Consider the following 24,989-nt stretch of genomic DNA (forward strand, 5'->3'; position numbering starts at 1 on the left):
CACAAAATACCTTAACTTGATACAGTAACTGAAGAGAAGTAATTTCCTCTGAACAGTGCCTAACACCAACATATTTGATTCTGCCCATTGACCCTATAGGAAGCCAACAGACACAATTCAGTGCTCCTGTACTTTTGTGAGAGAAGCTATGTCTGAACCAACAAAAGGAAAACTTCATTGGTCTAGATGGGTCCCCTCAGGTACAATTCAGAATACAGCACTTTATTCTAACATTAGATCCACGAAAGAGGTGGATAAAGTCCATTTTGCTGTTGGTAATCTAACTGTTAGACTACTTGACTGGTTTAAGTCCATCTCTTAAAACACGGCGACTGAATTCTTGACCAACCTTTATTTCGTAAAGGACTAATTACTCTGATGACACTGAACTTATCAAGTAACTTCCATCTGCTCTCATAAAGACCCCATCTCCTGTACATTTTAAAAAACACTTTTATTAACTTATTCTCAGTGATCTCACAACTCTGTGCCTGTCTTCCAAAGGTTAATTACATACAAAGACTTCATTAGGTATCATGTATATCAATAAGCACATTTTTCACACTAACACATTTTGACTGTTTCATTTCTTTCATACAGAAGTAAAATTTAAGATAGGAATCTATTTCTGAATAAAAATCACCACAGAAGTATAGGTTAGCACAATTTAAAAATATTAACATAAAGATCTATGCTATCCTCTCCTCTGATCTTTATATTTTCATGAAAGGTGTCAATAAACACTGACATATTAAAAAAAAAAAAAAAAAGATGGTGTAAAAAATCAGGAGAATGAAATGTACAAAGAAAAGGGGTAGAAGCTTGTTCCCTTCAATGTATTTCCTCACATTACGCATGATTTAGAAAAAAAAATACTTCCCATCACTCACTGACCAATTCCACATTTCTTTATTTCTCACCTTAAGATTAAGAAATGAAATATGATCAGAACTTTAAAATGTTTGAATAGATTAAAAATCAACACTGTGAAGTGGGGAATGGAATAGAAGAAGCTTTTGCCAATACACAGGAAAAGCACTCTACAATGTAAGAGTTCAGTGACTTGTTATGCTTCTGTCTTTACATTCTGAAAATGTAAAGAACATGTTACTCTATCTCTACTATTTATTCTGAAAGGTGTGAATTTTTGGAAAAACTCATGATTTTTCTTGAGAGATTACTTACTCTAAAAAACTAGTGATGTAATCCCGACTGCAGGCTGACCAAGAGAAAGGGTTGGTGTTTGCTGTAATATGAGCCGCCATTAGTTTTGCTGCTTCATGACCTTTGGTCCCACAGGAATTTCCAATTCCATCATGGTTCATACCAAAACTGCCCAAAAGAGAAGAAAAACAGCCCATTATTTTTCTACAGAAACAGACATCTCATAAACAATGTGATTTTTACAGAAATCATATTTAGGCCTAAAAGAATACAGGAGAACTCCAAATGGGGAATTAGGATCAGTTAAAGTTCTGTTTAGTTTATTCAGATCTCAGAATATTGCACAACTGCTCAGCATTTTTTTCACAGAGTTCTGAAAGGACTTTACTTCTTTTCTAAAATTTAACATTACACTTTCAAGATAAATCAAGAGAAATCAGTCTTTAGTTGGGTATTGTAGCTGGTAGAGAATATACATTGTGGCACTAACACGTCTATTAGTAAACAGAGACAAATAGAGTATGTGATGTTGCTGTATAAGCACACATATAAGCACACAGTAGCTAATGATACTTCAAGCAGAACATGGGTTTTGCAATTCCCAAGGCCATTCTGTATTCATGTTCCCAATGCACAGAAGACTTGCAGTTTTTCTATTAGAGCTCTCCTTTGTCATGGAACTTCAGAGTGAAGGACACTTAAAATCAGCAGAAAATACAGTAAGAAATCTCTGAGTGGCATTTGGCCAGCAGATATTTCCAGCCAACAAATTCATTAATTTTCAACACAGATGACATGACTCTGGAAAGAAATATACAGTAAAATAATCTTTATGCTCTAGAAATCCCATGCTACTGAAACAACCCCTTTGAGCTACAGACAGCCAACATAAATTAAAACTAGAGGTTAACTCATAGAAAAGCTATTTGAAAAGACTTTCCCTCTATATACAAAACTATTTTGAAATGAAATTATTACTGTTATTCCTAAACAACCAACAATATATATCTGACTGACCTGTCATAAATGAGGCATTTTAAGAGAATATAGCATACCATGACCTTTTGTAATAGTATGCATCTTTTTTTTTAACTCCATTTTCTAAGTCCGCCTTTAATTCATTTCCTCTCTGTCACCTGGGGGGAAATATCTTATTTTTTTTTAAGTATTAACCTTTGGACACATTAGCTCCTCCTTCCCAAACATGACACAAGGCTTATGAAATCAAAGAGGCAGGTAGTGAGATACAGAAGAGCTTCCTAGAGCATCAGACAGAAAAGTAGTCAAAGGAAATACCAAAACTGAGCTGCAGTTGGAAGCAGTGCATCTGTCACTTCTTTTTACGTGTCATATAATGAGGTCAGTCTTTGGAGTCTTCTGTGTTACAAATGCTAAGACTGACCCCCTGATTTTGTACTTAATGTTCAGGTATCAAATGTGCAGAGGCATTCCATTTTTATTTTCTATAAATTTTTTATTCTGATTGCCAGAAGATACATCAATCCATGTCTATGGGATGTCTCCCCATGTAATACAGTCTGCAGCAATGCCTGCTTTTATTTTGTTTAGTGTGTGATGTCTTAGAAATGCAGAAAGCCTTATGCATGGGAAAGGTCGGACTGACACTTCAGGTTATTACATACCCAAATGAAGAATAACGCCAGCATATAAAAAATAATAGAGCTCTAAAACAACTCATCTGGGCATTTATAATGAAACTCTCAGACCAGTCTTAATTATTATGATTGGTTTTTCATATTGGTATATATTTTGGGAGTGAAGGAGTTAGAAGTCCAATGCAACACACTTAATAGCTTATAATGAAAAAGCATTTTATTGGCCTAGTTCTCAGCTGCCATAATTTCCTAGAATTAGGGGTACCTGAAATGGTAACATTTCCTGTTGAATTACCTATGTACAATTTCTTAAAATAGAAAACATTATGTTTTAACAGTCCCTATGAGTGAGTTCCTTACAGAAATGGACATTCTGCTACGTGGGAAAGAGCTGAATTGGGTCTTACTGACTATTTGTGATACCCAACTTATTCCTAGTTAATGTATTTCTTTTGTCAAAGATATCACAGAGACTCCAACTGTCTAGGAAATGAAAGAGTCCAAAAATAATTTTTCTTTTGGATCTACCAAAAAGAAGAACAAACTTCATAGTTAAATACCTTTCCTTCTACCAGCTCTCCTTGTGAAAAAGAAGTTGCAGATGGTGGCAGTGGTATATCTGGTAAAATGTAAATCTGTGAATGAAAGCTGTTATTCCAGATGCACATGGGAACTCAATGCTTTTTCATGAGCTGAATGCACTGTCCTTTTTTTTTAATAATAAATATTAATTCATCTAAATCATCTATTCCCTTACACAAAGGCTATTCCACTCACCCCTGCTTCTGAATTTAGTAGGAAACTGACCATTAGGTTCAGGTAATATTTCTGATGTTTAGAAAGGAGTATTGTAGTTACTGTCATCTTTTCCCATAGATGGTAGTGGCAGCATGCCCTTACAGCCTAGTAATTTGCACTCCTATAGCCAGGACTGCAGATGAAAACACATTTCTGTCCAAAGTACTACTTTTATTCCCATCAGAACATGTTGGTTATATTTGATCACCATTACACTAAGGGTACACCTTTCACAAAAGCATGTTTGGAATTAGATTGGGGTGGGAAGGTAGTGAAGAAAGGAAGAAACAAAATACTCTTCATGGAGGCACTGTTATAATTTACTCGCCTTTTTCAAAATGACTAATCAGATTAAGACTGTATTTTTTTCACTGGCTTTAAGAGCTTGTCTAGAACTGCCCATGTAAGTCTGGTTTTAAAGGAACAGCCAGATAAGCAAGGAGACAGTGAGAAGTCTTCTTAACTGACACAGAAGTTTTCTATGAAGTTACCTTTCTGCCTACCATCTCACGGAAAGATGTTTAGCTCAGTAGCTCTGAATCACTCTTTTTTTTCAAGCATTATGTCCACTCTTCTCCACTCTTCTCTCTGCTCACATTACATATAAGAACTGTGCAAAGTAGTAGTTAAAATACTATGACTTTTAAAATCATAATTTAAATTCTCCTGCAATATTTCCTATAGTTTGTACACTTCTCAAAAAATTCTTAGAGGGCAGCACATCTGTCTAATGCTCTGTGTCTGTTTCATTTACTAACATCTGCAATAGAACAGACGCTTTTTCTTGGCAATCTGTTTTTCTTTATATCTGAAAAAAAATCTGAGAGAATTATTTGTAATACACATCGAACCTAAAATCTGACCTCAAAAATCACAGGGAAGTTAACTGGTCTCAGCTGCATTGAATAAAACAGCCATAGATAACCAGAAACCCTGGAGTAAAAGCAGAGGAAAGGATGTGAACATAAACTTCTTGTTTATCCTCCCTTTTACCTTGTGAAGGAACAGTACTGCAGGTTCCCTACAATTTCTTTTTTATTTAAGGTGAGGTTGCTGATTTGTTTGGTGGTTCTAAATTATGATGGTGAGAGCTACCAAAACACTTACTGCTGATGTGTCTGAAATTACATCAGTTATTTTTGTGGCACAGCCAGGATGCCCCTGCTTTGATTTATTAAGCAAACACTTCCTTTTCCGAGAAGACAGATCCAAACCAATCTGAATGCTCCTCAGTACTGGTTACAGAGGTTTATTTCATATACCATGTACTTTTACAGCACAAAAATCATCTGAAATGTGCTACTCAAATGATTTTTTTTTTCCTTATTTGTTCACAATCTATTACCTCTGCTTTCCAATTGTAATACTAATGATCTACACATCGAGTTGTTGCCTAGTTTGGAACATTCAGAACTGCAGATCTCTAATGTTTATTTACTCTAAATAAAACAATTAGTTTTTAGTCACTTATAGATTCATGAGTTACAGTATGTATGGGAGAACTTGGCCTAATTCTTTTAAATCAGTAGCTCTCACTTTGCTCTGCCACTTGTTAAATAGGTTAAGGAAGAAAGTACCAGAAACTGATACTCCTGAGTCAGGCAACAAAGTTACAGGAATACAAGCAAAAGAAATACAATAAAAATCAAGTTCTTGATATTGCTGTCCACCATCAGAAGCTGATTTACAGCTGTATAACTCTGCGTAACTCTTTAGGAAAAATAAATCTTTCTTTTCAAGAGAGAAAAGAAAAAATTTAACCTTAACAGGTTTTAAAATACTAACTTACTTGCACTAGGAAATACAAACCAAACACGTACAGTAAGACTGGAATGGGTCATTTGCAAGCTAAGTATCTTGACCCAGGTATATTGCTAGACCTTCCTTGACTGTCTCAGCACATTACACAATGCTCCCTCAACTTTTATGGAGAATGAAGCACAGCGCAGGGAAGGGTTGAAAAAGTGCACAAGTGAAGAATCCTTTCAAAATTTCTAACAGTAAATCAATACTACAGCGAGAAGATGGAAGGCATACTTGAACAAGTCTTGTATTAGATACAAAATATAGAGAGCAAATGGTAAGTTTCTTGTAAGAAATACCAGCTTAATTGCTTAGGTAAAACATATCAACTTTTTCATAAATTTTGCATTCATTTTGTTTCTGTTATGTTGTACTTATTCCAGTAATTATTAAACAGATGTCATTTAAATATTCAGAAATCTTCTATTTTATCTAATTAAAGGTAAGTAGTGCATTCATATAGCTTTGAATGTCTGTGTGCAGCCTACTTTAAAGCTATAGCAATACTTACAGATACAGTGAAGCTAACTGTTAATTTTCTTTTTTTTTTTTAATTATCTGTTCTTAGTGACATTAGAAAATGTCCAAGAAAGAAAAAGAAAGAAAAACTAGAGTGCTTCAGCATTCTTTTGTTAAACAAAAAGAGCATGAATTTAGATAGGATCTGCTATTAATGAATAAAATATTTTTTTTCCTCCAGTATCAGAGCTATGAACTACATGTAATCCACACAGCAGTTCCTGTGTGGAATTCCAGCTGAGGTCTGACTGATCAAACACAAAGCTCACCAATTACCAATGAATGAGGAAAAGACAAAAGCTTCCCTGAAAATGCCTCTAGGAAGACATTCTCCTAAATTAGAAATTTCTTCTCCAGCACTGCAGACCAACTTTCTAATATGGGCAGCTGGGGTTATTTATGCTATTTTCCTACTTTGCATACAGACTAAAAAAGACTTCAAAAAATGCTGCAATTGCAGGCATATTTTAGCTGTATGAACTAATTCAGAACTAAACCCTGCTAGAAAATACCATCTTCTCCATCTTGAAGCCAATTTAATTCATTAGCTTATAATTTTTTTATTTTATTTTTTTTATTTTATTTTTTACAAATTTTCATCAAGATACAACTGCTAAACACCAGACTTTCTTTCTGGCTCCCTGGCTCATTTCTTTTTGCCTTTGTTATTTAGCTTCCAGATCTCAGCTAACTCTGTAGGACTGCAACAATGAATATCACTACATCTATCTTTTAGGGACATCCATTCAATGGAACCTTATCTGTTCAACTCAGCATCCTGTACAGCACGCATGAAGCAAATTAGGCAGTTCAGTAAGTAACCTAGTAAAAAAAGTACAGACTGGAAAGACACCAAACTTGGCTGGTAGGAACAGAAAATGGGACTGGATCTTGTATGTTACACTTGTCTGACCATAAGAGCATATTCAAGCCTGCAAAGTGTTTTTCTTCACAAAGAGAAAGTCAAACTGTTTGACAATGCAGGGGATACACACACTCAATTCTCACTCCTGCCATGAAGGGAAATCTGCACTGGTTTGATTTTTGCTTACCAGAAATCTTAAGTATTTCTTCAGTGTGAAATACATAATCTAATGGTAAGTCAAGCATTATGAATCAAATTTCTAGAGTCACTATTATGAAGGCTGAGTGGCCCACTCTGAATTTTATTTGATTAACAGAAGTGTTAAGAGCAATACAAGGCTTTTCTCAAAACCATACATAGAGAGAAACAATCATAAAACTGTTAGTCTAACACCATTCTTTATGCAACACAGAGTTAAAGTGTTATGGATGTCTACAAAAAAACAGCTGGTTTTAAGTCTTGACTACACATAGCTTATCTGCACAAAAACTAAGATATACACATATAAAAGCTACAAATTGTAAGGAAGCCAAAAAGATACTTTAAAAATTACTTATAAATATTTAACAGAAAGTACGACAAAATATAATCATCACACTCACACTTCTCTGTCCCTAAGTCTTCAAGACTAAGTGCTTTTCTGGATAGTATTCTTTGACCAAATGCAAGTTACTGGGATCAATACAAGGGCAAATGAGTTAAATGTAATATACTGTGATATACAGAGAGTCAGACCAGATGAGGAAATCATTTCACAGAATCACAGAATGGTTTGGGTTGGAAGGGATATAAAAGATCACCCTGTTCCAACACCCTGCCATGGGCAGGGACACCTCCCACCACACCAGGTTGCCCAAAGCCTCATCCAGCCTGGCCTTGAGCACCTCCAGGGATGGGGCATCCACAGCTCCTCTGGGCAACCTGTGCCAGTGCCTCACCACCCTCATTGTGGAAAATGTGTTCCATACATTTAATCTAAATCTACTCTCTTTCAGTCTAAAACCATTGTCCCTTGTCCTGTCACTACAGATCCTGGTAAAAAGTCTTTCTCCATCTTTCTTATAAGCCCCTGTTAAGTATTGAAAGGCTGCAAGAAGGTCCCCCCAGAACCTTCTCATCTCCATGCTGAACAACCCCAACTCTCTCAGTCTTTCTTCATAGGAGAGGTGTTCCTGCCCTCTGATAATTTTTGTGGCCCTCCTCTAGGCTCACTCTAGCAGGTCCCTATCTTTCTTCTACTAGGACCCAAAGCTGGATGCAGTATTTCAGGTGGAGTCACACTACACCACAGCAGGAGAATCACCTCCTTCAACCTGCTGGCCATGCATCTTTTGATGCGGTCCAGGATACAGTTGGATTTCTGGGTTGCAAATGTACATTGCCAGTTCATGTCCAACTGTTCATCAACTAGTATCCCCAAGCTCTTCTCTGGAAGGTCTTCCTTTAATTCCCAGATTTACTAACCTACTAGAAACTAGTAAATTGAGTCATAATTCCATCAGAGAAGTATTATAACACCCCTTTTGGAGAAATCACGGAGAATCTATCTGTATTATCTCTACTGGTCTCTTTTAATCACAAGACAATTTTATTCCTCAGCTCAACATTTTTTAACTTAGTATTCCATGCATAGTATATTCTAAATTAATAAAGTGGTTTTTTGTTGTTGTTGTATGTCATATACTCAATGTAGACTTGTCATTTAAGTGCTTCCATCTTTCATTTGACAATGAAACCAATTTCCTATTTCCCAGGTATGTCTGAAGAGAAAAGCAATCATTTTGGTGTGGCAAAAGAAAAGTTTACAATACTCCTTGAAATTATTATTTTACACACACAGGCAAGTACCTTCTAGTACATACTTTAATAATAGCCACTGAAGGGAAGAGGAAGACAAAAGGAAGTAATAACTTCCTTGATTTAGTCACACAGGCAGTCAGTCTCATTATGAGTGAATGGGAGGTGATGTGTGGATAGCACAAAACATACAAATCTTGAAGGTCTTTTGCCCACATATTTTTCCCAGTTTTTATAGAAGGTATCTAACCCCTAAAAAGGTTAGTTTTTAACTCCATGCTTCCAGTAAGATTTTCTTTATTCACTGTCTATCAAACAAAATCAAGTGAATATGATTTCTAGATTTTTTTCAAAACACCATTTGACATGTCATGCAAGCTACAGTACCAGGTGAAAACCTCAGAGCTGAGATTTCAGAATTTCAAAAGCCCTTATGTATAAGAAGCCAAGAGATACCGATTGTAGTAAACACAGATGGTTAACAAAAAGCCTATGATCAGAGAATATATCCTGTGGATGTAGTTTCTCCTGAGATTCTAATCAAAGCCTCAGTTTTTTAAATCAAGTATTGTCATCATGCCAGTTTTGAATAATAACATAGCTGCATACACTTACATTATTTTTATGCTTCACTGCAATAACCTTCATAAAGTATGCAGTGACATGACATACAGATTAGAATGAAGATGGGGATTTTTTTTCTTTTTGAACATGTGGCTTAAATTCACCACAAGGTCACATATTACTAAGATTTTCAGATGTATAAGTGATTTGAAGGAGCTTTTTCCGCAACATTGGAAATATATTTTTCTTTACGCTATCCTTTTCAACTCATACAAGTAAAGGAAAAGAAGGAAGGAAATGAAGATTACAAGATTTACACGTTTTAAATTATTTTTGTTCAGATCTTATACAATTGCTTTTGAATTTTTGAATTCATCTACTTCAGTGTAACTAAAGTGTTCTTTTCACACATAATATAAATGAGATCGTAATTGCCAAGTAATTATCTTGCATGATAGGTGGGCTGAAAGTAAGTGTTTACTTCCAACTCCTGATTTTGATCAGCAGATTGATAGCTTCCATTTCAGTCTGCATTGGAACTTTTATCAGTTGCATCAGCTAATGATTGGAAAAACACATCATCCATAACTCAGTGTTGGTCAACCCACGTAAAAAGGAAACCTCTTGATAAAAGAAGGTGCCTAGTGTTTTTAAATTCATCACAGCATACAAATGGCACTGTCTTTTGAAGAAGGACCTGAAATATTCCCAGACTGATCTCTATTCAGATTTTAGCACTCTCATATCACTGTGTTCTTTAAAATGATATGCCAGTGTTTAAAATATACAGATGATGTTATGACTATTTTACATAATTCATGCTTGAGTGAAAGATGACTGAAAGTGTATGAATACTGACAACAGAAGCAATGCTTTAGTCAGAATACTTCAAATTATATTTAAGATAAAAGAATGAAAAACAAAAAAAAACTTTGAACCACTTTTGTTTCATAAAGAAATGTGGAGGGAGGGGGAGGGAATTTTTTCAAAGCCTAATATTTAAGAATATGAAACAGAGTAGAAGGGTGTGAGCCAAATCTCAAAAGCACAGATTAAACTAGAATCTGAAATCAAAGGGTAAACAATGAGTCTTCAGTTCTAAAGTTAAAGCCCTTGGTAATATATACCAAATAAAATGTACTGCCACTCATGAATACTATATACAAGAAACATGGAGCACCAGAACAGAGATGGTACAGCCATGCAGAAAAAATAATGATATCTATTATTAAACTAATATTAAAAGGTGATACATTAAAACATATTCTTTTTTTAAACTCACTCACTTGTGACCAATCTCATGTGCAATGGTAAAAGCTGAACCTAGGCCAATGTCTTCATTAATGCTGCAGCTCCTTTCAGGCTCACACATTCCAGCCACAGAGGCCAAGCCTGAATAAACAGAAGGAGACACAAAGGGTCATGCCAAGGTGTTTCAGTCTTAAAAGCCCTAGTTATAAATGCCTGGATTCTTTTTAATAACCTCTATGCACAGAAGGAGCAGTTGGCAAAAGGTTAACTTTCTAGTCATTTGCAAAATCACTGGGGGGAATTTCACTTTGCCGGCTAGACATTAATATTTTTTGAACTGCAGTCAGTGCTGGAAAATGTCTAGACTAGGGGTTAGATTTATAAATTTTACTTCTGGTAACTTGGGACCACCTAGTAACTTGAGCCAGGAGAGGGAATTCAAGAAAGCATTTCTATTTTAACATTCTTGAGCCTGAAGAAAGCAAAATGTATCCACATTATTTTTCTAAAGAAATCTGTTTAAGTTTAGTGGGTTCATAAAAACATACAAGCAACTTTTTTAGCTATGAAAAGCCCCACATGGTACTTAAAAAAATTACAAAAACAAAATTGAATGCATCAATGAAAAGAGAGGAGATAAGTTAGTAACAACCACTCATTTAACCATGGAAGTCTTTTCCATTTATCACCTATTATCTTCTGGTATTAGAACCTTATTGCATTATAAGTGCTTTTAAAAACTTTCTTTAGAGAAAGCAAGCCACTGGCATTTCCAGAATATGGCTTTTCAGTATCCCGCACATTCTTCAGCAACAGATTAGCACACAACATATTGCAGACATTAATTTGATGCTACTAGAGCAGCAAAAGCTCTAAGCATCACATTTATTTAGTGTATTCCCTAAGGTTTCTTATGTGAAAGCAGCAATAATACTTTCTTTAAGGAAGTTACCTGCACAGTTTACACTGTAACAGAACAATAGCTGGGAAAATGGGGGGGGACGGGGGGGAACAGAATTGTGCTCTTTTATGAATGAGCAGGCACTTCAAACTATTCTGTTTGGACTACCAGCAAGTAATAAGATGACGTCTTATTACATCAGTAATAAGATAAGAAGTGCTTCCTAGCTACGTCCCTATGAGCAATTAATTTGAAGCAGTAGGAGCTGGTCAGTAGAGTAAAACACTGGTATTGGGCTCCTAATGTTATCCTTGTATGTGGGTTGGACTTTACTTTGGACTAGTTTACTCCCATAGGTGAAACTTCCTCCCTACAAGTTGTTCACAGCTTTCTACAGGAAAAAAAGTATCAGTGCATATCATAAGAATACAGTCCAAGTAGTGATTTAGACCCTAACATTTCCCTTAGGCACATATGGAGCATTTAAGAAGTACATGTTTTGACTTGGTTTTAACCAAAACAAATCTAGTCTGCACACACCAAAACTACTCTGAGAACCAAATCAACACGGGCAAAAGGCGACAATGTCTGCTCATTGAATTTCCATCGAAACATGTTCTTAATCAAATCACTACAGTAGACAGTGACCACTGAGGACAAGATGAAGCATCAGAACAAGAAGGACTAGACACTGAGAAAAATTTGTATATTGTTTGCTGCATGCAACCTGTAAAAAATACAACAGTTACAGTTCACCTGTCTAAACTATGCAATTCCAATCGAGCAGGACATTCTGAGGACAACGTGGTCATGCTTGTTTAACAACTACCATGTTTCCCTGAGAAGTTCACCGCATCTGGGTGGTAAAGTCATCTCTGTCTTCAGATCTCTTAACTGAGTGCTTGCTAAGTGACTTACAGGACCAGGCTAATGATATATAATTAAATACTATGTCTGCAGAAAGTGACAGAGGTCAAGTCAAGAACCCAGACTACATCTCAGATCAAAGAAAAAAGGAGTTGTGTTTCACTGCGGCCATACAGCTGCTCCAAAGACATCTGAGGCCTATCTCTTCCATGCAGTTCTATGTAAGATTCCCTAGGAATAGGAAAGAGGTATCTATCCCAAAGTAAATCCATTACTTCTGTTTCTTGCTGGAACACCAATGATTCAGATTTCTTCTGATCTTTTGAGATCTGAGACTGTTGTTCACAGACCCCTTAAATATATGCTTAACTTCAGCTACCGGAGGTCAGTGGGACTTAAGCATACTAAATGCCTTGCAGAAGAGGACCACGGGGCCTTGCCTCTTTTTGAATTCAATGCCAATAATGCAAGTACATTGTTGTGGTTTTACTGCCAAGGGTCTGATAACGATACTCTGATATTATATGTGATTTTTATTTTTATTTACTCTAGCCTTCTGGTTTAAAAAAAAAAATTAAAAAAATTGCCAAAGTCTTTCCCATCTGTTACACTGGATTCAAGTGAAGCAGAATTTGCCTTTACCCCAAAGTCTGATACAGTGAGGACTAGTACACGAATTATGTGTGTTAAAAATATCACATATAAATATCAGATATCTTGTGGGTGAATTTACTCCCTTTCAAACTCTCTTAACACTTGTAATGACAACTCTGACATCAATATAAACAGTCTCTTCAGTTTTGTCTCCTCCACACAGATGTCAAAGTAAACCAATTACATTTAGAAATTTATCATTACATTTTGCCTTTTACTAAAACATGCTGTGAATATTGTTTATATTTAGAACAGGCAAAAAAATTCTGATACCTTTCTCCTCATGTAAACTACTTCCCTTTGCCAAAAGTGTCGTGCTGACTTGAGTGGTACTTGTAAAAAAATCAACATGAGTTAAGGCTATCAAAGCATACAGTAGTACAGGGAAAGACAAAGAAAATACATTTATGAGCTCTCATTATGAGAAAAATATTAACAACCTCAAAAATATTAACTAGCTGAATTAGAATTATATATTTAATTACTTCTGAGTACATTTGAAAAAATATAAAAATACCGTATTAGTCTTTCAGTAATGTTTCTTTCATATACTAAAGTACTACTACAGGTAACAACTACTTTACAGTAAATAACTTCTGCTGACAAATTTAAGTTTAAAGAGAACAATCCTGCATCTAGGATTGCTTTGTATTTTTCTCCATTGTCAAAGCACTGTTTTAAGGAGTTTCGATATCACTATAATTTATATTACTGTGTTATTTTTTTCCAAGTCTGTGGAAGGAAAAGTCTGAAGCTGTACTCTCTGCATAAAACACAGCACCAGTGTAAAACCTCAAAGCCTGTTTCTTTTCTGGTTTCTTTGTTTTTTAAAAACCTTCCTGAAGTCTTCTATTTGTATTTTATAATAGCTCATGGAGACAGGTTAAACAAAAGTAGTCCTCTCCAGTAATTGTTACTTGGTAAATCTGAGTAATCTGCTAGGATTTATCAGCATTACAGCTGCCAGAGATGAAATCTCCAGTAGTAGCTCGCTTAATCTAAAATTCCAGTAATCTATCAAAGCATAAATCCATGTAGGTTACCTTTTACTGTTCATGTTTATAAAGCTGCAAAATTTTGAAAGCATATACTTAAAAAGATCTAATGAGCTGATAAATCAATAGCCGAGTATAAAGCAAGGAAACAAACAGCAAATAGAAGCTGAAATTTCTCTTTATAATCTTACCCAGTGTTCCACAAGGCTTGTTTTTATAAGTGCAGATATCATATCTGTTAAGGAGAAGAAAAGTACATAAAATATATCAGAGGATCAAATTTGTAAAGTATTCTGCATATTTATCACATATCTGTATCATAGTGCAAGTTGTCAGATGGCAATCAGCTTAATTATGTGCAGCCAGCTGGTGTCGGCATTTTCTACACTCTGGTGTAAACCACAAGCTGCAGTACACTCACAGCCGCTGGCCTCAGGCCAGTGGGACACCTGCCAGTAAGAAAAAAATGGTTAAAGTGGATCTTTGTAATCACCGGCTCCATAAAGCAGTCTACCGTGCTGTTAAGAAGTTACAGCAGCATGTCTGTAGACTACTACTGCTTCAAAACACTTAACTTTTACTTTTTGACGACACTGGAATTCTCAGCCTCACACTTAAAAACTAAACAATATTTATTGTAACTCCTAATATTTAAATACTGATTCTAATTAAAACCCTTAATTTTGGAGTATTACAACAAAAATTATCAAAAACCTTATGAACTTGCATTATAATTCCCATCTCTTTATCTTCCAATGATTATACGTGTCCTAAGAGTACACTACAATGAACTAAAATAAAAAACAGATTTTTATCAAAAGCTAAACAATGCATTTAAAGAAGAATTTTCATAATTTAGGTATAATGCTTCAAATACGGGATCTCAACTTTTTGTGCAGTTGACATGCAAGTATCTGAAGCTGAAAATTGAATTAAAATGTTTTCTGTGGTATAACAGCTATTCATAACTGCAGTGGTCACGTGGCAGTCATAATTCATTAATGACAACTCCATATTTTGAATATGTAATCCTATGATATGGCTAGTGATATGAGAATACTCTCATTATGTCTTTAATGTTCAAGGATTCATACTGATTTCCTTGCAATGTGTTTCTGAATAATACCATTATTTTGGATAGTCAGCAAAAACAAAAATAAAAGATACAATCTTTATGCTTTAATTTTTAATCCAAATATTTACTACTTCCAGACCACCAGACATTTCTGTTAAAAGTAACATATAAGGACTTTTTTCAAAAAGGTTATCACATAGGAGCCAGATCATGAGATATACACCTTTCAGAGTTAATAAAGTTAAGGTTTGTCTGTAAGCCAAATCCATGAACAAAATAACACAGCTTAAAATTTGGAACAAATCCAGTGAATTCTCTGTGCATGCAGACTGCTGTGACCAAATGGAATCCCTGGTATTTTTTAAAGGTACTAAACATGGAGCAGTTCGCCGGATTAAGCTTTAGTTTTGAACTCAAATTTCCATATGCATTGATCTCACCAAAGAGTCTCAGACTATGTCATCCTATATGTACTTAAAGCTCTCACTGATTTCCCATTTGCTGTTTGCAGAGGGCTGTAATCAAATCAGCCTTCTTGTATAACATGTGTCAGTAATTAATTAGGTTTTATGTGTCACAAAACAGAATGACGACGCAGTTGAAGAACAAAAGATTTTTACTGAATATGTTCTGCCTTTGCCATCTTTAAAGAAACAAATTTATTACACACTGATTTAGGACAGAGCCTGAACCTAATCCCACTGCTGAAGTTCATGCAGAATGGTTCCTCAAAGCAGACAGGGATCAGACTTATTTAACAAGAAAACCCAAACTTGCCTAAATTCTTTTAATGCTGAATTCTTAATTTAGAAATCAACACAAAAAATACATAAGAATACATATGAAATATTGTTCTTCTGATTTTTTTTAATACTGAATGATAATCATAAAAAAAATTAATGTCATACATCCTTAGATAAAATGGATATTTAAGAAGCAGGCCAGTTCCACTAAACTCAAATAAAACGGTCACTGATTTCAGTAGAGCTGAAAATTTAGTCTTACTGCCTCCATCTGCTTACTCCCATATAGCTATGAATCTGAAGGCATTCATTCAGCTAGTTTCAAAAGGAACTGTGATTTGAGAAAATGATATGAATTAAATCCCTTGTTTCTCTTACACTTTTGAAAAACAATTACCATAGTACCCTTGTTTTGCTGCACAGGGAGTATTCTTCATTATGCACAGGCTAGCATTCATAGGAATCATAATATCACAGAATCATTAAGGTTGGAAAAGACCTTCAACATCACCTGGTCCAACCATCCCCCTACCACCAATGTCACCCCACTAAACCCTGTCCCTACGCACCAGGTCCAACTTCTCCTTAAACACCCCCAGGGACGGTCACTCCACCACTTGCCTGGGCAATCCGTTCCAATGCCTGACTGCTCTTTCTGAGAAGAAATGTCTAACTTTTAATGTTCTAACTTTCAACCTAAACCTCCCCTGGCACAACTTGAAGCCATTCCCTTAAGTCCTAAAATTAGATAATTAAATAAAATTAAGGAAGATAGTTTATTTTCCAATAAACTGTTTTTGCAAGATCAATCCCATATAATAATAGTATTCTAATTATGGTTTCGTTACATATTTGAGTATTTATTCAAATATTCAAATTTCATACACAAATTCCTGTAAGCACTGTTCATACACTCTCTTCTTCTTTGGTTTAAAAGGAAATCAGTTTAACAGGAAAAACATCTAATGACTTGCTCTACCTACAGCATTGTCTTCAATCTCCATTTTTTTCCTTTTTTCCCTTTCATATGGTTTCTGCTCACTTTTCTAAACTTGTATTATTTTTATGTACTGAACTGCTCAATTCCATCATCTGCTTCTCTATGATTTAACCAAATCAGCCTAATTTGTCTTTTTTTGTTTTGACACCACTTCTTATAACTTTATTTTGATTTTTCAAGGAACCTGATTAATCATGAAGACCCAAAAGATTTTTTTGTTTCACACAAATTTCTCAGAATTTTTTCTGTTTTCACAGAATTTAAAGGCAAAAGAACCATCAACCTAGCTGACTCTTATTCACACTGCTAGCTTTCAAATCTCAGCAAAAGGAAATATTATGTAGAGAGTTTTTTTTCCACTAGCAACTCATAACCTGTGAAACATGTAGTCCTTCTGTACATTTACACTGTGGGAGTTCTCACACTTGCCATGTGACACTAGGAAGCTTTCCATTTTACTATCTACGGAAAGAAAACCCTTGCTCCTTCTTTCGTCCTGTTCCATGCAAGATATGGAAAGGCGAGCATGTCCACAACTACTTAAACCAATTCCTCTCACTGGAGGATAGTATCTGAAAGAGACTGGGGGTAAAATACTAATATAGGTGGGGACAAGACTCATGAATATCAAAACTCAGGAAGTATTATGCTAAGCTTTCTTTTTTGAAGAAAGATAGGCAGGAATATTTCTCACTTAGATTAGGTTCCCCAAAGCCCCATCCAACCTGACCTCAAATGCTACAGGGAAGAAGCATCTACTTCTTTTGCCAATCTATTTTAGTGTCTCACTGCTCTCATAGTAAAGAATTTCTTCCCCATATCTAATCTAAATCTACCTTATTTCAGTTTAAAACCATTATCCCTTGTCCTGTGATTACATGCTCTCGTAAAAAGTCTCAATCTTTAAGTTCCCTGTAAGTACTGTAAGGTTGCAAGAAGGTGTCCCAAGAGCCTTCTCCTAGCTAAACAACCCAACTCTCTTAGCCTTTCTTCAAAGGAGAGGTGCTTCAGCCGTCTGCTCGTTTTTGTGACCCTCTTCTGGGCTTGCTCGAACAGCTCCATGTCCTTCTTATCCTGGGGTCCCAGAGCTGAAGGCTGTAGTGCAGGTAGGGTCTCAGGAGAGCAGAGTACAGAGGGAGAATCACCTCTATCCACCTGCTGGCCATGTTTCTTTTGATGCAGCCCAGGATACAGTTAGCTTTCCAGACTGCAAGTGTGCACTGCTGGTTTATGTTCAATTTTTCATCAACCAACAACCCCAAGTCCTTCTCCTCAGGGCTACTCTCAATCCATTTATTCCCCAGTCTGTGCTGATGTTTAGGATTGCACCAACCCAAGTGCAGTACCATGCACTTAGCTCCATTGAATTTCACATGCTTTATGTGCGCACACTTCACAAGCCTGTCCAGTTTCCTCTGGAAGGCACACCTTCCCTCTGCCGCATCAACTGCACCACTCAGTTCGGTGTCATCCACTAACTTGCTGAGGGTGCACTCAATCCCACTATCTATGTCATTAATACATAGTAAACAGCATGAGCCCTAATATGGACCCCAATAAAGATCCCACATACACATTTTAAGAGGGATGACTTATATTAATTATCAAAAATAGTTTATAAAGTATCTGAGTATTACTTTACTGAAATGATTATAAATGTATGTTTAAACTACAGAAGAGCTGCATGTTTCAGGACAGTCACAACATCAGGTGAAGCAGCAAAAGAGCTTTCATTTAATCAATACTTGCCTGCTGCTGTCAGGAACCACCTGAATTACAGAAGAGAATGAATGCAGAGAACTATCACACAATCTTTCTGATAAAGGGAGAGTACCAAGAACAGATGAAGCTTGCCACATGATTTCTGACAACAGATATAGAGAGTATAAGTAGCAAGTTTAACAGTCAAATTAAGTGCAGGAAAAAATACTTCCAAGGCTAAACAAGAAGCATCATATTCTGTCCCACTGCACTTAAAAAAGATACCAAAGAAAAGAACTGGAGAAATGGCGTAGAGAACACAAGCCTCAATGGGAAGATAAGTGCATCTAGGATGTACTAATCTCAGTCCAGTCTCAGACAGACCTGTCACAATTCCTGTTGACGCTGATGGTAAAGAAATATGTATTGAGCTGCACCTCTTGAGTGAAAGGTCTGACACAGCTTGATCCATACTCACAAACCTGTTGAGGAGATTAGAGAGGCCTAGGTGCTATTTCATACAAAATACAAAGGTGAAGATGGGTCATGGCTGTCACCAGGACCTCAGTAAGTATTTAGGGAACCACAGACAACCAAACAGCAAACTCTCAGGCCAACAATGACCTCAACCAACCATTAAAAAACACACACACACAAAACAAACAAACAAACAAAAAAAAACACAGTTATACAAAGTTATACAGTTATGCAGTTATGCAGTTTACAGGATGTGAATATATTTTATTATATTTTTGATTCACTGACAGAACATGTAAGAGGGCCACAAAAAAAATAAATCTGAGTTTAAGAATACAGATGTGTAAGTTGTAGAGGAAAAAAATTAAAACAAAAACAAGGTATACATACACACACACACAAAACCAGCATGCAGTTACAGCCTGTTCATTTTGAGACTAAAAACTAAATCCTTCGCCAAAGCTAAAAAAGAAAATCATATGCGTCCTGATAAAGGGGGTACATAACATCCCTGAACTGTGACCAAGCTGGGCAAGTGAAACATAGAACGCCGTTAAGAAGTGAGATTGTTGACTACATGTCCATTAATACCCTGAGTGGATCAGAAGTCATTTCATGAGGCTGATGTGGAAGAGGATTGGGACTTTTGGGCATACTTGCAGGGCTAGTGAAGAGCCACATCTGACAGATGGGAAAGAAACGGTAGATGTATAGCTGTCACTGATGACTGACTGAAAAATCAACGAGAAGGAATGTGTAGCAGCTCAACAGGATGGTTAAGATTTGGAGGGGTAATAACCTCCTGCCATGACATCAATCAAACATAAGGATAGGTAGTGTTAGTGTGCTAAAATTAGTGTGCTAAAAACATTACTAAAAACATTTTTTCAATGTTTTTAGTAATTAATTCCTCTTCAATCTAACAAGTTAATTTCATTGTCCATTTACAGGATCTTACTGTAACCATCTAGGGGATCTTATCAGCAGGGTTGAGTTCCTTTGTCCCAGTAGGCATTTGTTACATGCTGACATCTTTTTATTATTATTTATTTTTTTCTTCAAACAGATTAATAAATCCACCTTTCGTCAGTGACACAACAGCCACTAAAATGTAGCCTTTCTGCCACCTTCATTTGAGATTGAGGACTTTTTAAACCTTTTGATGCATGTGAATTACAGTTCAAAAAGTTCTTCTAATAATTGTATTAACAGTAGTAGATACAAAGATAAACTGAAAATTCTTACTTGATAATCTGTATTTACATATTCAAGGACAATATTACCCTTTTCACCAATCTGATCGTATGAAATTGCCTACTAAAGGAAAAGTCTGTTATTATTAGACATATCTTACTAGAAATGTCCAGAATTACCTAAACTACTAGAACTACCTAAATCAAATTAGCACTGAGATACATATATCTATATAGGATTGGAAGCATATACTAGCCTTGTGAACTAGGATGTGATGGACATACTTTCAAGAATTTAACTAATCAACAGAAACTCACAGAATGTATTTTCTTTAAGTATGATGAATGAAGCATGGAAACTCTTATTAGAAATATATACTGTCCAAAAAATCATTGAATACATACAAACCACTTATAAACACATAAGCCTACTATAAAATAACCTGAAAGCTACCTACCCAACATGCCTGAGAAATACTTGTGACAGAAAGAGAAAGAGAAATAACTGAGGCTTTTAAAGGAATATTTCTTAATGAGTTTAGGGGACAAAGAATAGAATTGTGGGAAATTGTTGAGGAAAAAACTACCAAGATGACTGGAATATAAACATAAAAATATACAAATACAAGAAAATTCAGGTTAGATAAAATGGACAAATGGGGATGACTGAACATAAAGCTCAATTTCCATACAGCTGGACATATGCTTTACATACAAAATACTACAAGATTTGCCAATTAACCTGCTTGTTTAAAAAAAAAAAAAAGATTATCAGAAAACAAAATAAAGACTAAGAAATGGTTCTAAGAGGAAACACAGCCAACAACTACAAATTATTAGTTCATTTTAAAGGAACACTTCCAAATACATTATCACAGAAAAGAAGGTTTTATTTTTCATCTGTTTTAAACCAAATCATACTTTTTGACATATGCTTTTTATTTTATTTTTATTTGGCTCTGAGGCCCCCAGCACAAGAAAGACATAGAGTTATTAGAACAAGCCCAGAGCATGGCCACAAAGAAGATAAAGAGGTTGGAGCACCTCTCCTGTGAAAACAGGCTGAGGGAGTTGGGGTTGTTTAGCCTGGAGAAGAGAAGGCTTCACGGAGACTTTACGGCAGCCTTCCAGTACCTAAAGGAGGCCTGCAGGAAAGCTGGGGAGGGACTCCTTGTCAGGGAGTGGACTGGTAAGGCAAGAGGGAATGGCTTTAAACTAAAGAGGGTAGATTTAGATTGGATATTAGGAATAAATTCTTCACCTTGAGGGTGGTGAGGCACTGGAACAGGTTGCCCAGAGAAGCTGTGGATGCTCCATCCCTGGAAGTGTTCATGGCCAGGCTGGATGGGGCTTTGGGCAACCATCAAAGTCCATGGCAGCAGGGTTGGAATTAAACAGTCCTTAAGGTCCCTTCCAACCCAACCCATTCTATGATTACATGACAATAAGCTATTCAAGTAAGGACTCTCCCTTGCACATACCCTTGCTCAAATGATAAAAACCTAATAGGTTTATGAGAATTTGATCTTCTTTACTTTTTACTCTTCATATGATGCAACTTACTCAAATTGAAGACATGTATGATTGGGTGCATAACCATCAAAAAGCTATTCCAAAAAATAGTCTTTTAAGTAAGTTAGTCAAGCTAGTTCCAATACCTACATCTGCTAAAACTGAACTGCTGCTGATCAAACTGGAACATCAGATTTCCATAAAAAGGATCAAAAGCCTCAAACTGTCTGACAATTCCACCTTCTATTTTTAAATTATAGAAAATAAACATGACAAAAAAGAAGTGAATAGCTTGGAGTTTTACCATATTCTTTTGTATACACAGCTATGATAAAAAGTGGTTATTTTGCAAGTGTAAACAATGTCACTAATGCTAGCGAATTCTGTGGAAAAACAACTACCGTCATTTGGTCAGTTTTTATAATAATTTTTTTTTTATCATAATTCTTCAGCAGCTCACCACTTTTAAGATAATTTGGTCATTCACTAGGTTTGCACAGGTTACAAACAGCAGTATTCTTTATAACACAGTATTTGCTGATTGCTTTCTAAAACTTTTACTACAGCATATGCTTAGCCTTACAGAAAGTGGTACACCACAACAGAATTCTGCCTTAAAATAAAATACACGTCTTATTTGGTTTCTTCCTCAAAAACCTCAAATCAAAAAGAGCTATTTAAACCAACGAAGGAAAGCATAATATACATGTTACACATCACTCAACAGAAATAGCTTTTTTCTATTATTAGTTTTCCATGTGTTGAAAACTGCCACAGACAACCAAAGTCTGTCTGTCTTGGACTTTCTACTGATACTTAACTTGGGTGGATAATAGAATTCTGAGTTACAGAATATCTGAGCTAGAAGAACTATTAACACTTTCTAATTCTCTGACTATAGGAAGAGAAATACATAAAACAATTGAACTGTAGATGAAACAGTTATATTTACATATAACTTTTTCTGAACTGCAAACGCACCCAGAATAGTAAAAATAAGTTCTGCTCTGAAACATTTTTTTTAACACTGTCATTCTTCTTGATCAGTTTTGGCAATGTAACATTAGGATAGCATTTGCAAATTTACCACAATCATTAGTATTATTGGTGTATTTAGGACAGCTAATACTGTAATCACTGTATTCAGGACGGATATGCATAGCTAATTTCAAAATTATGATTTATTAAGAGATTCTCTTAACATAATTCTATTCCTAATCTATAGTGTTTAAAATACACTTTTTAACCAAGTTCACAAAAAATACATCAACTAAGAGTTTTTTTATACAGAATACAGAATAATCTTCAATGCTATCTTGTTGTGTCATGAGCGTAGAGTTATTGAAAAATACAGTAGTTAAATAAAAATAGAATTTCATACATGAGTTTGTAAACAAAAATAGTTCTAAAGATGAGATGAAGAAACTGAGACAGTTCTCAGCTGAAGACATACCATGATATACCATTTCAAAAAAAACATTTCCTTGATAAAAAGTCATCATTGCAAAAATGTGAGGACAAGCTTTAAAATCTTATGAATTTAAAGAAATAATACATTTAGACCTTTTAACCATCATCTGCTTTCTGAGACTATCCATTTTTATGTACATTTTCAGCACTTTTCAGGTTTTACTCTATAGTCATCCAAACTAAAAACTTCCTTTCCAACGTAAGCTATGATTCTCATACAGCAACATGTTCTTACCAGCTATAGCAACTACAATAAGATGGAAAGTAGAGAATAGTAAGTGCTGTGAACAGCTAGATTGTGATCTGGTTAGGTATCCAAGCCAGACACCTACAGTATCTTAATAGGCCAATGTTAGTATTCTGTTGGGGGGCGGCTGGGGAATAGCACCAATACCACTTACTGGTTCAGATATGATATTTAGTCACTGAGCTGTCCTTTTTTCTACAAAAGTTCTATTTCATGGAGTAAAATTAGGTAGAGTTAAACTATACATACAATTCCTTGCTGTTCACTGACATACTGTTAATATCATTTGAAACTTTGAAAACTATACTTCCATTCTCTGTGCTCTTCTTCTAGTCATAACCCTTCTGTAGACTATACAAACACAATCACAAAGGCAAATGAACATTCTACAAACTCATTAAACTATCTGAGTTGACAATATTAACTCTAGAATTATTCTAGAGACAGCTTTATAGGCAAATTCTAGCACTGAAGAAACATCCAGGCACTTGTAGTTCCAGTGTAGTGTCACTTCACACTCTGCTCTGCCTTAATTTGTCTATCATTAGAAGCTACTTCTTCCATCTTTCTATTTTGTATCCAATAGGTATAGGCTTGCTGCTGTAACTCATTCCTCCCTTCTCCATGTATTTTCTTCTGTGCTCCTCTGTGAACGTAAGTTCCACCAGATTTCTCTCTCCACAGCTTTAGAATTAATCAGACTGATTGGCTTGGCTATCAGACTGACTTACTGATGGCTTGAACAACTGTCATCTAGTTTCTACAAATAGGTCTACCCTACTACAAAAATCATTTTGAACAATACCAGCAAGGCTTTTGACACTGTTTCCCACAACATTCTCCTTGAGAAACTGGCTGCTCGTGGCTTGGACTGGCATACGCTTTGTTGGGTTAGAAACTGGCTGGGTAGCTGGGCTCAAAGAGTCATGGTGAATGAAGTCAAATCGAGTCGGAGGCCAGTTACTAGCAGAGTCCCCCAGGGCTCAGTACTAGGGTCAGTTCTCTTTAATATCTTTATTGATGATCTGGATTGGGAAGGATTGAGTGCACCCTCAGTAAGTTTGCACACAACACCAAGTTAGGTGCATGTGTCGATCTGCTCGAGGGTAGGAAGGCTCTGCAGGATGACCTGGATAGGCTGGACCGATGGGCTGAGGCCAGCTGTATGAAGTACAACAATGCCAAGTGCCGGGTCCTGCACCTGGGGCGCAACAACCCCAAGCAGCGTTACAGGCTGGGAGACGAGTGCTTAGAAAGCTGCCTGGCAGAGAAGGACCTGGGAGTACTGGTTGATAGTTGGCTTGAATATGAGGCAGCAGTGTGCTCAGGTGGCCAAGAAGGCCAACAGCATCCTGGCTTGTATAAGAAACAGTGTGGCCAGCAGGTCTAGGGAGGTGATTGTCCCCTTGAACTCTGCTCTGGTGAGGCCGCACCTCGAGTACTGTGTTCAGTTTTGGGCCCCTTGCTACAAGAAGGACGTCGAGGTGCTCGAGTGAGTCCAGAGAAGGGCAATGAAGCTGGTGAGGGGTCTGGAGAACAAGTCTTACGAGGAGCGGCTGAGGGAGCTGGGGTTGTTCAGTCTGGAGAAGAGGAGGCTCCGTGGCCACCTTATCGCACTCTACAGATACCTTAAAGGAGGCTGTAGCGAGGTACGGGTTGGTCTATTCTCCCACGTGCCTGGTGACAGGATGAGGGGGAATGGGCTAAAGTTGTGCCAGGGGAGGTTTAGGTTGGATATTAGGAAGAACTTCTTTACTGAAAGGGTTGTTAGGCATTG

The 24,989-nt window shown here is 36.3% G+C and overlaps 1 protein-coding gene across 9 annotated transcripts in view; it reads right to left on the minus strand.

The window, feature by feature from the left end:
* Positions 1–24,989, minus strand: part of ADAMTS6 (ADAM metallopeptidase with thrombospondin type 1 motif 6) — a 160,378-nt gene that overhangs the window by 86,345 nt on the left and 49,044 nt on the right. For 8 of the 9 annotated variants that reach the window (XM_013180568.3, XM_048079500.2, XM_013180567.3 and 5 more), the window contains 3 exons: positions 13,986–14,029; positions 10,413–10,518; positions 1,186–1,332 (listed from right to left, as the gene is read on the minus strand). In XM_013180568.3, coding sequence (XP_013036022.1) covers positions 1,186–1,332; positions 10,413–10,518; positions 13,986–14,029 — 297 coding nt within the window. The remainder of the gene's footprint in view (positions 1–1,185; positions 1,333–10,412; positions 10,519–13,985; positions 14,030–24,989) is intronic. The other variant, XM_048079505.2, reaches the window with a different exon arrangement.

Source organism: Anser cygnoides, chromosome Z, assembly GCF_040182565.1.
Source record: "Anser cygnoides isolate HZ-2024a breed goose chromosome Z, Taihu_goose_T2T_genome, whole genome shotgun sequence".
NCBI lineage: Eukaryota > Metazoa > Chordata > Aves > Anseriformes > Anatidae > Anser > Anser cygnoides.